The 14,787-nt window shown below is 19.1% G+C and overlaps 1 protein-coding gene across 1 annotated transcript; it reads right to left on the bottom strand.

Annotated features, from left to right (window-relative positions):
• Nucleotides 1-7,978: 7,978 nt before the first annotated feature.
• Nucleotides 7,979-12,066, bottom strand: LOC113219003 (elongation of very long chain fatty acids protein 6-like). The gene is made up of 3 exons (XM_026442933.1): nt 10,428-12,066; nt 9,698-10,103; nt 7,979-8,584 (listed from the first exon to the last, which is right to left on the bottom strand). Exons 2-3 carry the CDS (start codon nt 10,024-10,026, stop codon nt 8,050-8,052), a joined length of 864 nt encoding a protein of 287 aa, XP_026298718.1. The 5' UTR covers nt 10,027-10,103; nt 10,428-12,066; the 3' UTR covers nt 7,979-8,049.
• Between the last annotated feature and the right edge of the window lie 2,721 nt (nt 12,067-14,787).

Here is a 14,787-nt window from a genome sequence, read left to right as displayed (position 1 = left end):
AAACAAATACCATTAATTTTAATAGAATATATTAATAGAAAATATTGTATGTGCATAATATTTGTCGAATCATTGATGAATCAATGAAAAATAAAAAAAACACTAGCAAAATTATGTATACATATAAAATGAAACAAAGAGAAATATTTTGTCTTCTTGTCGCATTTTTTCGCTTTATCGAACGCGAAAATAAATTATTTATAATATACTTGATAAATAAATAAGTTAGTATTTTTGTATATCAAGTTTTTTATTTGTTTGTTTTAATTTTTAGAACTGATCCTCTAAAAATATTCAAATATCATTATATTATGTTAAATATATTGTATCATTAGTAGATTTAATCCTAGCATAGGAATACGAGAAAAAGAAAAATATATGATATAATAAAAATAATTTGATCTATATAGGAGCTATATTAGGAGCTTTTAATACACAAAGGAAAATTACAAACTACAAAATTGATAAACAAACAGAATGAAACTTTGATTGATTATTTCTTATATTAAATCCAATACTATTTTAAAAAAGATATGCTTATATATTTATAAATAATTATATTTCTTATATATAATTTATTTTATTTCTATATTTCTATATTTAAAAATTTTTATATTTCTTATATATAATTTCGTAATTAAAAATTTGATGTTTTTTAATTATTAACACTGAAAGGATATGATCGTTGTTCTATTGCTAGAAATTTATAAATAAATGTCTAGATATTAAAAAAAATACATTTTGAATTTTGAATTTTAATGCAATATTTTTATAAAGATTGGGGATATTCAAATTCATCAAAATATTTTTAAAATTATATTTTTATAATTACATACCATACATATCATTCATATTCACTTCTTATATAATATCACAAACTTGAGATGATGAAAGATTTAAATAGATTTTATTAATAGAATTTTAGTCTTAATATACAATTGAAGATTTTTATCTTAACAAGATTTTTATATTAATAAAAATAAAAAATAAAAAAAATTAATTTTATATTTCTTGTACAATTATAAATTAAATAGAAAGTATTATAATTAATTTTTGTTTTAAATCATTAAATCATTACATCATTTTTTTCTTTATTTCAATTTTTTAAATTAAAATATACTGTTATATTCGTTATTTTATATAATTTTTATAATCACAATATTCTATTGAATCTTTTAATTGGATCTTCAATATTAGAAATTTCAATATCTTTTTATTTAATATGATAAATGAATGTAATGAACTCCATCAAACTCATAGTAAAACTGATATAACACTTATGCTTCTGGATCAGAAGACTAACTAAATCTATTCTTTTATACACATAGTCATATTAATATATATGCAAATTATTTAGCAGATGTCACTTATTATTTTTACGCATTGCAACTTGGTAAAACTATAATTCATGAATAATTACAATGATTGTGAATAATTTGAGTTTTTAAATACAAAAAATTTTGTTGAATTTTGAGATAAGATAAAATATATAAAATTTCACAAATCGATATTAACAAAATGAATATTATAAAGAATACAAAATTTTAACATCAATATTATATTATAAAAAGAAAAAATTAAGGAAAAGTTTTCATCATATTGCAGAATAATATTATAAATAATTATTTATTATTATATTAATATATTCATTTTTGGAGGATCGATTCTGGGAAATAAAATAATTTGGTATACAAATTATATAATTATTTGGTATACAGAAAGATAAATTAATATATCCATTTGTAATAATATATATACATATAATGTATAATATATGTATACATATTTATATGTATCTTTTTTTCTCATTTATATATATACATATTTATATATATCTCTTTTCTCATTTATAGATACATATGTACATATAAAATGAGACAAAAAGAAGTTCTATCGTCATTACTATATTTTTCCTCGTCTTATTTCATCATTCGCACAAATTTTACTTGTTTATAAGTTGAAAAATAAATATATAAATAAATATTTTTTAAATATAAATTTTTTTATTTATTTTAATTCATAAAATCTGATTTTCTGAAAACGTTTAACAAATATACTAATAACCAACATAAGAATATGAAAATAGAATATATAAGATAATGATAAGAAATTATTCACATTTTATAATTATATTCATATTTTATATATTTTGTAATTATTTATATCATATTTTATAATTACTTGATTTATATATATTTATAAAAAAAATTTTTGGCAATGAATTAAATTTAAATAAAATCAAAATTAGACATTTCAAGTATTTCATATTATGTTAAAAATTTTTTAACAGAAATTTTTTGCATTTTTATTACAATTTATTTTTAATTTGTTTTCCAATTTTTGATTTGAAGGAAGAAAGTTGATTAAAAAAGTATTTGCAGATTCTCAAAAACATAAATTTTTTAAAAAATTCAACTTAATAATTTGAATTTTTTTGAAAAATTGGACGGATTAGTTTATTAGATTATTAGAAGATATATAAAAAAAAATTTTGAAAAATTTACAACTTGTCAAAATTGTAAAGAAAATAGTGATGGACATTTTTTGCAATTTTTTTTATCTAAATTAATTTAATTTATAAGCTTACATTTTAGGCTTAATACAGTTATAATAATTATAAACTATAAATTTCTTTAAAATCGATTGATGCAGAAAGAAACAACAAAAGATATAAAAATCTTTAGATTTTAGATCAACTATGATTTTCATTATCTTTATCTATTTAATAATTTCTTAGCTTATACCAATGTATAACATTCAAGAATAATTGAATTTATTTAAAAAAAGAAAAAAAAAAGACTTGAAATTTAAAATAGTGATTACATATATGTTTTTTATGTTTATTATAAATAATTTCATATAATTATGCAAAATGGAATTTATATGATTATTAAAAATACATAATAAAATAAATTGATACTTTTTTTTGAAATTATATGAAATTTTTATATCATTAAAATTTATTTTTTAATATTTTTATGCAATTTCATAATTTATTTTTGATATTTTACTATTTTATATTTGAAATTTCATTTGATTTTATTGTAATTTAAAAAAAAAATATAAAGTTCACAAATTTCTAAAAGTTCACAATATTTATACTGCATTCTTTTTATATGAAATTTTCTAAAATTTGTTTGTTTTTTTATTTATTGTTGTTTTTGTATATAAAATATTTCATATTCCTTTTTTTACATATATATTAATTTATATTTTAATCTTATTAAGAAAAATTTGTGAAAATATTTTTTATTTTGCAAGTATGTCTATATTATCATTTGAATGATTTGAATGATTTGAATAAAGAATCCGAATGATTTGATCAATTTATACAACAACAAGTATCTGTTTAAATTTGAGCAAAATGCATATTGAGAATGAATCGATAATAAGAAATAATATTCATTTCATTTTTTTATTAAATCAATAAGCGATTAAAATTATATATTATAAAATTTAATACAATAATGACAATACTTATGTATATTATAATAGATTTAAATATATGATTCATCAATTTCTATTTTATTCATCAATTTTATTTATCGATATGTATTATATAATATATGTATTTATGTCATAAATTTAATATAAATAAAATTTTTAATCTATTTTAATAGTACGAAATATTTTTCATTTCATTTTTATAAAATTTTACTTTATAAAGACAATTTTATGAAAGATAGAATTATTGCAGATTTTTTATATATAATTTCAAAATTAAAATATCTTTCATCAAATACTTTTGAACGCTAATATGCGCTAGTAAGTTCATTCAATTTTATCTTAGATTCGAAAAATTTAATATCTAATTCTTCATCAAATAGTTAGCTTCATGCTAGGATGATAAAAAAAAACAATATAACATAAAAATTCCTTCGATTCATATAGCATATGTATGTTATATATATGTTATTTTCAAATTTCGCAAGTAACGATGTATTGTACAATTTCTATCTTAGAGTTATCACTTGTAATCATATGAACCAAATCATGGATCGTTTGTAAAACTTGATGGAAAAGAGTGCAGTTCAAAATGGTATAATTTCAATCAGATATTATAAAATTAGATAATCAATATATTTTTTTTGACTCATTTTGTCTTTTTAAGAAATGAAATTATTCACATATTTATATCTGAATCGCGATGCTTAACCATAAGTGTAAAAACTCTATTTTTATACATCTAGTATGAGATGTTATTAAATTGATTTATATCAAATTTTTTTTCAATTCAAAACATTTCTTCAATTTTAAGAAAAAATTCTTAACATCAAAACGATGAAAAAAGTTTACATATGTCTAATACGACTTAATTAATTATAAATATTTTAAGTTAAATAAAATGAGACAGCGAAAGAGAATGAACGCTCAGTTGTGTATAATAATATGTATTTCATTTAATTAGTACAATACAAATAAAATTAGCATATATATATATATAAATTTTGATAAAAAAATAATGAATAAAAAATAAAAAAATATAAAAATAAAAGAAAAACATAAAACATGAAATAACAATCTTTAGAGAGTGGATTCTAACCAGATAATAAAAGAAATTCATATAAACATCTGATTTAATTAACGAGTTACAAGCATTCTAAATTTGAGTTAAATAGAATGACATACCAAAAAAATAAAAATGTTCGTATCGCAGTATCATTTGCGTAGCAGAGTCTCTCAATGAAAACAAATACGCTAATATTCTTTTATGCAAAAAAAAAATTTTTTTTAATTTCAGTGTAATATATAATGCACGTAAATATTGTATAAATATTCTTATATCATTAAAAAAATTTTAGCTCGAACAAGTATAACAAATATTCGATGTTATATATAATTATACAACATTTCATTTAAAATCATTTAAAATCATAGGTGAATCATAATAATGAATCGTATTACATTCTGTCTATTTATTCAAATTCATATGAAGAAATGAAAAGATATGTAATCCTATAAGGTTTTGAATTAGAATGATTGAGTATATTTTTATGCGCACAATTACTTTTGTAGTTTCTTTTAATTATTTTCACATGTACAACTCTGAAATTATTAGCGATTGAATCAATTTGAATTTCAGATTATTCAATAAGTTAATACATCAAATTGACAAATGTTCATCTTTATTTCATTTAATAACTAATGTTTCTTATTCTTATTTAGAGATTTAATTAAAATAACAGTTAACTTGAATATCGCATATTAATAATGCGTGAATCAATATGACACATTAATATTATATATCCATAAAAAGTGCATATATATTACATACATTTTTTGTGTGTGTTATATTACATTCATTAATTTCATTTTTGTATTTTTATTTTTCATATATGTTACCAACGAACGAACCGAGGAATAAAATAATATTGTTTTGACAATGGAAAAGATTTAGGCTTTTATATTCTTAAATTTACACATAGAAATATAAAATTCGATTTTAGATCGATATTACTATTTTTATTTTTTCATTCTATAGCGATTGAATCAATTATAATAATTCCACAAGGAAATTTATAACAAATTGTTTGCCGATTAATCAACTTTCCGATTCTTTGTACAGTTTGAGGAAATTTTCTATTTCTATTCTTTTGTTTTCTTCTCATTTTCTTCTTTCTGTTTTATATTTTTGCTCAAGTATCGAACTAGATTTGAATATTTATATATATTCAAATGCAAGTGTGAATAAATGTCTTGGATAGATCTTGTTCTACTAATTAATTATACATTTCGCTTATCGAATCTTGTCGACGAAATACCGTGACATTAGGATTTCTCAAATTACGTAACGAATCGGCGGAAGATATTGTTGGATATCCAATAGCTATTTCATATATTGTTGTGGAGGGGAGATTAATAAAAATATATTCGATATATATTTGAATATATGTTTAAAACAAATTTAATCGAGTAATTTTCATTACTTATAAAATTAAATTATACGATAATAAATAATAATCGATTATGGAAATAATTTTATTTAAAGAAAATATGAATAATTACGTGGGAAAAAAGTGCGATGCTTATATTTCAATGGATATAAAACATAGTATTAATGGATATGAATATAGATATAAATGTAGATACTAAGTTTTGAGTATTATTTGTTTTTATTTAGTAATTTCACATTGGAATAAAAAATATTGAATTTAAATCAGATAGAGACAAAGTTTATTGTCTTTATTGATGTATTATTTCATTGACGTCATACGTCATGAACGACTCCTTTATATATGCAAAAATAAGCAAGTTTGTATTTTATAAGAAAAATATATTTAATCTTTTTAATTTGAAATTTTATGCGATTATGATTTTTTTTTATTCGTTTTTATGATTTTTGACAAGTAGGCAGGTTAAGTGTCATACAACAATTCATACATTTAATCTATAGATTTATAGATTATTAAAATCTATAGATTTAAATAAAATATTTATACAAGACTTCACTTGTGCATTAAAATTTTGTGTAACGTTAATATTCTTAAATTATTTTTTTAAATTTATTTGAGATAAGTTTTTGGTAAATAAGCAATTATATAATACGTATATTGTACATTACATTTTATTAAGATTAAAAAATAGTTATATTTATATACAAAAAATATCAGTATATTTATATTTTGTTAAAAGCTTTTACTATGACATTATGATACAATACTGAGCGTTTTCGCTCTTTTACCGTATTACTTTATCTAAGAATTTAAAATGCTTGTAATTCGTTAGTTAAATCTAATTGAGCATATGTGTATATGAACTTTTTTCATTGTTTTCATATCGAAAACCCAGTCTTCAAAAAGTGTCTTATATTTTTATAATATACATATGTACAATTATTATATGATATACTTGTAATCTAATAATGATTATAAGTATATCATATAATAATTATGATACTTTTAATTATATTTTTGATTATTATATTTTTGATTCTTTCAGATCTGTAAATAGAAATGCTGATTTGATTTGATTTGCATTTTTATCTATTATATATTAATTTATCTATACTTTTCGTTTAAAAATGAATCTCTCTCTATAGTCAGAAAAATTTGTTTGAGATATTATTTGAGATTTTTTCATAAAATTTGGAAACATTTTTTTCTATTTACAGTACATATAAATTTATTTTTATATTCATTTCGATTTGTTTTAAAGAAAGTAATCGGTAAAAATAAATGAACATATGAAAACATTCTTATAGAAATTTTTTTGATTTTTTTGATTTACTTCCACGTATTGTTCCATTTTTTCTTTTTTTTTTGCATATATATGATTTTATTTTCATTTAAAAATTTTATATATGATTTTATTTTCATTTAAAAAATTCCCAGATATAAAGTACAATCGATTTGATATAGAAGAGATGCATACAGATAAAACTTTATTATTTAATTTTTTTTCTTTTATTATTTAAAATAATTAAACTTAATAAATAATAAATCATGTGAAAACAATTTATTTTTTGAATAGATTTTAAAGATATTTTCATTTTAAATTAATTTGAAATAATTATTTGTTTTTTTGTTTGCTTCTTTATTTCAAATAATTATATATTTCAAATAAAACATCCATATTGCTGACAATGTCTGAAAATTGTTTGTAAGTTATAAATGAATGCTGTATGAAAAGTTCCTTGTCAATTTTTTGATAATAATTTTATGTTAAATAAATTGAAAAAATTATATAATAATTGATTAATAATAATTATTTAAATGAATGATTAAATTATTAAGTAAGTTATTATTAGATATATTAATAACAATTTATTATTAATAAATATAAGTTCAATTAAAACAATAAATGTTTAATATTATAAAATTTTATCATAAAATATTATACTATTTAATTGTAATTGTAAAATTTTAAATATTTTCATTCTATTTTGCAATTCCATTTCATCAATTTTACTATTTAATTTTTTTGATTAATAAAAATTTTTAAATAAAATTTAAAAAATTATTTCTTTATTAAAAAATTATTTCAAAAATGCAATTTCATTTTTAAAAGATTTTTAAAAGATACCAAAAATTTGGTATGTTTTTTGTATTGTTAATTAGTTTTGAACTTGTTATAATTCTCTCTTTCGTTTGTAATTTTTTCTTTAAATTTATGGCTCTTAATGTAAGATTCGTAAAAGAATTTACAAAAGAGAATAAAATAGGTAATATATATAAACAAACTAAATATAATGTTTTTATGCGAGACGTTACATTCTTTCTGGTTTTTCAAATATTGATAAACGGCAATATTTATAATGGAAGCTATAATCATTTGTATTATTTGTAGAATAGTAATTGATATTGAAATAAATTTTGGTATTTTGTATCTCATTGCTTTCAGAGCATAATAACCATACATTATGGAATGCACAAAATAATTTAACACCATAAACCACCTCGCAGATGCAGTATGTTCTGAATATGAGAACCATGAATAAAGAAGAACTGTTATGTGATGATACCAGTGTAGGAAAATTAATTCTTGTTTTCGTAATACTATAAATATTGTGTCGCCAAATTCCAAAAGTTTTGATAGAGCAAACATCCATGACCAAAAACCACATACTACGTCCTGTTCAATAAAGCTGCAAAAAAATAATTATTCTTTTGTTGTTATTATAATATTATTTGAATACGATATATAAATAACATAGAATAATATTCAAAAGAATAATAATTATATTATATGATTTAGAAGATTACTATATAATATTAATTTTAATATTACAGAACAAATTGGTGAACGAACATTATTATATCAGAATGTTATAAGCAAGTATTCAGAAGTTATTTCTTATTTTCATGATAAAATATTAATATCTTTTGTCAAAGATTATTGACTTTGATTATATGATAAATTTTATTAAATTTTAATATACTATCGTGCTCTGATTAAGTATATTATTAGGAAAGTCGTATAAATAAAACATTAAAATGTAAGCTCTTTCGATATTCCATATAATCCAAAGTTATTCTTAAAATTACATTTTTAAGTCATATTTATGAATCAAAATGTAAAAAATTTAAATGAAGTTAATCTCTTCGTCTTTTATGCAAATTCAAGGCTTCATCTATGATCAATGAATAAGTAATTTTCAAAAGTTTTATTATTAAACTATTTTTATATAAATATGTATAGATTTATCATGTTATATATATTTTATATATAAAATTATATTGCAGATTTTTATATGATATGAATACATTTCATTTTTTTCTTCGAATTTAAATTTAACATTATAAATAAATTTAATTATATTTTATTCAAATTTCTAATTGCGATAAATCTTTTAAAATAGATATTAATATTGAAAGAAAAATTCTACTTATTTATAAAAATAAGGACGAGAGTATTCAAAATATATTGAAATAATATATTGTGTGATGTCTGATAAAACATTTTCTTTTTTAGTTTAATTTTTTTCAGATAAACAATAGTAATTCATTAAAAAATCATATAACATAATATAATTTTATGTAATTAAATCAAATACGTAATAATAATAATATTGACACTTTTAAATAATGATATACACACACACACACACACACATATATATATATATATATTGATATTTATATATGTATATTTTACATATTAGTTCAATATTTGATTTTGTTTTAGTAGCATAAAAAGTCTATTTTATTCAATTAAAAATATCTGAAAAATAATAAAAAAATATAAATAACCTACTTACCTAGGTATACAAACACTATGATAAAAACCGTGATGTGTTAATATATGAATCATTTCTGGTAATGTTCTAAATACTCCAATAATGGAAAACAATGAAAGTAATGAACTCCATAATATAAGTGGTCCTCTGAGATTAAATCTTGGTCTCTTTGCCATGTAATACTTCCCATTAAATATTATGATAATATAAATAATACAATAATAATAACTACTGGTTAAGTTATTTTGCATCCATATTCTGTTTTTCGTATGAAGGAAATTTTTTTCGAAATTAAAAATATACGAATAATTAGGTGTGGTAACTATTTCAGTATAAGATAGATTTTTCATTTTGATATATTTTTTTGCTATTTATTAATTTAAAAATTAAGAAAAAAATATTTTTTTTATTTTTGATGTCAATTAGTCTGAAAGGAAAAACAAAAATAAATTTTATTAAGAATTTCTTTTGAAAATTCAGAAAATAAAAAGTTTTTAACAAAATTTAGAATTTATGAACTTTTTTATAAAATTTAAATTTTCAATGTGACATAATATTAAACAATTGTATTATTAATTATTAGATATGTATTAGTAATTAGTAGATATGTATACATATAAATTTTTTATATGTATTTTAAAATTTTAAATATAATAATCCCATATATATATATCCATTAAATATCCATCAAACATTATGATAATTGTACATAGTATATATATATATCATAAAAATGCGATTAATGATATACCTATGGATTTAAATAAAATGTTATGTGTGTTAGCTCCAACTTGTTTCTGGAGCTATGAAATATAGTAATAATTATTATGAAATCCGTTTTTATTAAGTTCGATGCACTAGATCAGAGGCAAAGTCCAAATGCTGACAGTTGATAAGTTCGATTCACTAAATGATCAAGAGAAAAATCTATATACCGATGATGATTCACTATCACTAGACCTTCGAACTTCAAGGAATTGTGGTTCTTGACGTTGTTATAATTGCTCTGTTTTTGTATTCTGAAGATCTTATGATTCTGGCAAGCTTTTAAGGGTTTTCCCCCAAATGGGTATCCTCTGAAATCCCCGCTATGTTCCAGTCGTGAGCTTGCGGATCTTCAAGTGGGGATATACAAGTATCCAATAACGTTGAGGACTAACTTCCTAATTGAGTGGAATCCTGGATCAGAGAAAGCTGCCTAGAATAAATCCGAAGGTTATGCCATTGACAAATTTTTTATTTTCCCAAAGACTGTTCTGCATATGTTTGTAGTATTTCCTTTTAAGTAAAATAATACTTATTTTGCCATAGTTATAAAGATCATCTGAGATATTAAGACCATATTATCATTCTAGCTAATTTTAAATATTATAAATTCAAAATAATTTATTTAACATGTATGTATAAAATAATTTAGATTTAACATTAAATTTCATAACATTAAAATTTATCCCGTATTAATTTTTATCGTACAATATATTCACATATAGGGTGTATCAAAATTAACGCAAGATTTGAATTTATTGCCATTTTTGCATTAAGTTGTTGGCAATTCTGAAAAAAAAAAAACAATTTGACAGCTGAGAGTTTAGGATTAATGAAAATGGAGTGTTATACGATGCAATAACATGTTTTCATTATTGAACAATATTTTGAAAATAATGAAAGTTTGGCGACCGCAGTTCGAAAATTTTATACAAAATATTCACACACATTTTCACCTCGATGGCTTTGTTAATCACCAAAATTGCCGTGTTCGGAGAACCCACGTGTAATTAGCGAAAAACAAATGCATCCACAACGTCACTATTTGGTGCGGATTTTGGACAGGAGGCATAATCGGATCATACTTTTTTAAGAATGAGGTTGGTCAAGCAGCAACTGTTAATGATACTCGATATTGCGACATAATAATACAATTCTTTCTGCCGAAATTGGATGATATCGATATGGCCAATTTATGGTTTCAATAAGACGGTGCTATATGCCATATAGCCAATGAAACAATTCAATTATTGCATGAGACATTTCCTGGTCGTGTACTCTCTCGTTTCGGTGATCAGAATTAGCCCCTAGATCATGTGATTTAACACCATTAGATTTCTTCTTATGGGATTATTTGAAGTCAAAAGTCTATCAACAATCCCACATTATGCATTACAAGAGGAAATTAAACGCTGCATCAAAGAAATTCTGCCACAATTATGTAAAAAAGATTATGAAAAATTTTGACGAAAGGGTGCCAGCAAAGCCATGGAAGTCATTTGCCCGATGTGTTATTCCATAAATAATCCTATCCTATGTACTTTATGATTCACTTAAAAAATAAATATCTGAAGATTAAAAACTCTCTTTTATATTTAATTCAAATCTTGCATTAATTTTGAACACCTTATATATGTATAGAATACATATATACTTTTTTGCAAGATATTTTTGGAGGACGATTATATTTAAAACAAAGTGAATGTATTTGTTTTATATCATGTTAATATTTATTTATATATGTTAAGTAGTTTGCATGTTTTAAAGCATGTTTTGAATTTGTATTAGATAAATATCGTATATTGTCTAACTAACGAATGTGTAATATAATCAATATACAAATTGTTTATTTTATCTGGACACACGAATTTTAATATCTTATAACAAATAAAAAATATAAAGAAGAGATGATCAAAAATGTTCAGTAAAAAGAATACGTAATAATTATTTAATTAAATATAGTATAAACATATAAATGTATGTATATACAAAATCTATATAGAATATCTTTATAATATAGTAAAATATTTTTTAAAGAATGAAAAAAAAGGAAAAAAGTATCTATATATTTATATATTTATATATATAAAATACATATAATAATATAAAATATATACATATTTATAAAATATATACATATTTATAAAATATATACATATTTATAAAATATATACATATATATTCATTATGTTTGTATATTATATTTTATTATATTGTTTTCTGTTATTATGTTTTCTTCATATTAAATAATTTTTGTTTGAATATTTTCTTTACATTGTTTGTTTCTTTTGAGATACTAAACTAGATAAAACTTTATATTTTAATGGTTATATTCTATATGATTAACAAAAATAATATTATTTATAATTAATATATATATTATATTATATATAATATATAATAATATTATATATAATATATATAATATATATATATTAATATATAATAATATTTATTATTATTTCTTTACTTAATTGATTTTTAAATAACGTTAAAAATATTACTTTAATTTGCATTTATAAATATATTTACAAATTTCTAAATTATTGTCTTAATACATAAGGGAAAATTAGAAAATATAAAATTGATATGCAAAGAAAATAAAACTTTTATTTCTTTTAAATCCAATACTATAAAAAAAAATATTTACACGTATATAAGTAAGATTATATCATTTATTTGTTATAACAATTTTGTTATTAAGAATTTTATATTTTTTTAGTTCTTTTATTAGTTCTTTAATTTTTAGTATTAAAAATTTGATCATTGTTCTATTGCTAAAAATTTATAGATATTTTATTTTTTTTATATACTAAATTTTCAATTTTGTGATATTTTTATATATTCTTATAAAAATTGGAAACATTCAAATTCGTCAAAATATTTTTGAAATTATATTATACTATTGTTTTTTTTTTATTTCGAAATGAAAACTTACTTAAAGAGATTATTAAAGATATAAAAAGATTCTATGAAAGATTTTACTATAGGATTTTAAAATTAAAATTATCTGCAGATTTTTATCCATTAATAATGATACCTTAAGAAAAATATCGTAGCAAAATAATTAAAAAAATTAACTTTATATTTTTTAATATTCTTATATATTTATGTATTTATAAATTAAATAGAAATTATTATAATTAATTTTTATTTTTTCAATAATTTTTTTAATTTAAATTTTTTTAATTTAAACAATTTATTGTAATTATTATTATTATTTATTTGTAGTCTCATGTAATTTCGTTTTTATAATCACTTTGAAATATTCAAAATAGAATATTATTTTTCAATTTAAGATTATGTGTTGCAATTATTATAATATGCATATTACAAATTTCTTTAAAATCGATCGATATAAAAATTTTATTTCAGACTATGAGTTTCATTATTTTTATTTATTTAATAGCTTGTAGCTTATAACAAGTTAAAATATTTAAGAATTTATTAAATTAATTTATAAAAACAAAAAGAAGATTTGAAAAATTAAAATTCGGAAGTGATTACATTATCATTTATTTTTTTAAATAAATTTTAAAATTTAGTTATACATATAGATTTTTATTTAAAATTAATTTGAAATAATAATTTGTTTTTTTTTTGTTTGGTTCATTATTTCAAATAAAAAGTTTAAGAAGTTTTAATGAGATTTTTTTCTAAATAAGTATTTAGAGAATCTTTAAAAATGTATTGAGTTACAATAAATTAGACATTTAAGATAATAATGAAAAAAAGAAAAAGAAAATAGAAAATTCACATGATAAAAATTATTATAATGATTAAAATTACAAATAATTATTTTATTATTTCATATTTTTTCATTCAAATTAAATAATAATTATCTAAAAAAAAATAAAAAATTATTTATACAAAAAAATAAAAAATAAATGAAATAGTATGTAAATATTAAAATAATTTATATTTTATAATTATTATATAAAATAGAATTATAAAATGTTTAAAATTATTTAAAAAAAAAATTTTATTCTATAATATTATATGATATATTTTATATTAAATTTTATATAATATGATATAATATATTATATTGTATCTAAAATAATATTATAGAATAAGAATTTTATTTGAATAAAAATTGATTTCTATTGTTTTTATTCACATATTTTGTATATATTAGACACGAAATATATATTATTCGCACTGTTTATTATTTATTGTATTCATTATTGAAATATCCATTTTACTGATAAATTCATATTTCGTACATAATTTTGAAAATTGTTTACGAACTGCATAAAGAATAATGCAAATATAACAAAAAAATATCTTATCAAATTAATAATTATTTATCAAATAAAATTTATATAATAATTATTTAAATAAAT

This window comes from Apis mellifera, linkage group LG9 (genome assembly GCF_003254395.2).
Source record: "Apis mellifera strain DH4 linkage group LG9, Amel_HAv3.1, whole genome shotgun sequence".
Classification (NCBI taxonomy): domain Eukaryota; kingdom Metazoa; phylum Arthropoda; class Insecta; order Hymenoptera; family Apidae; genus Apis; species Apis mellifera.
This window is presented reverse-complemented; position numbering and strand designations above follow the sequence as displayed.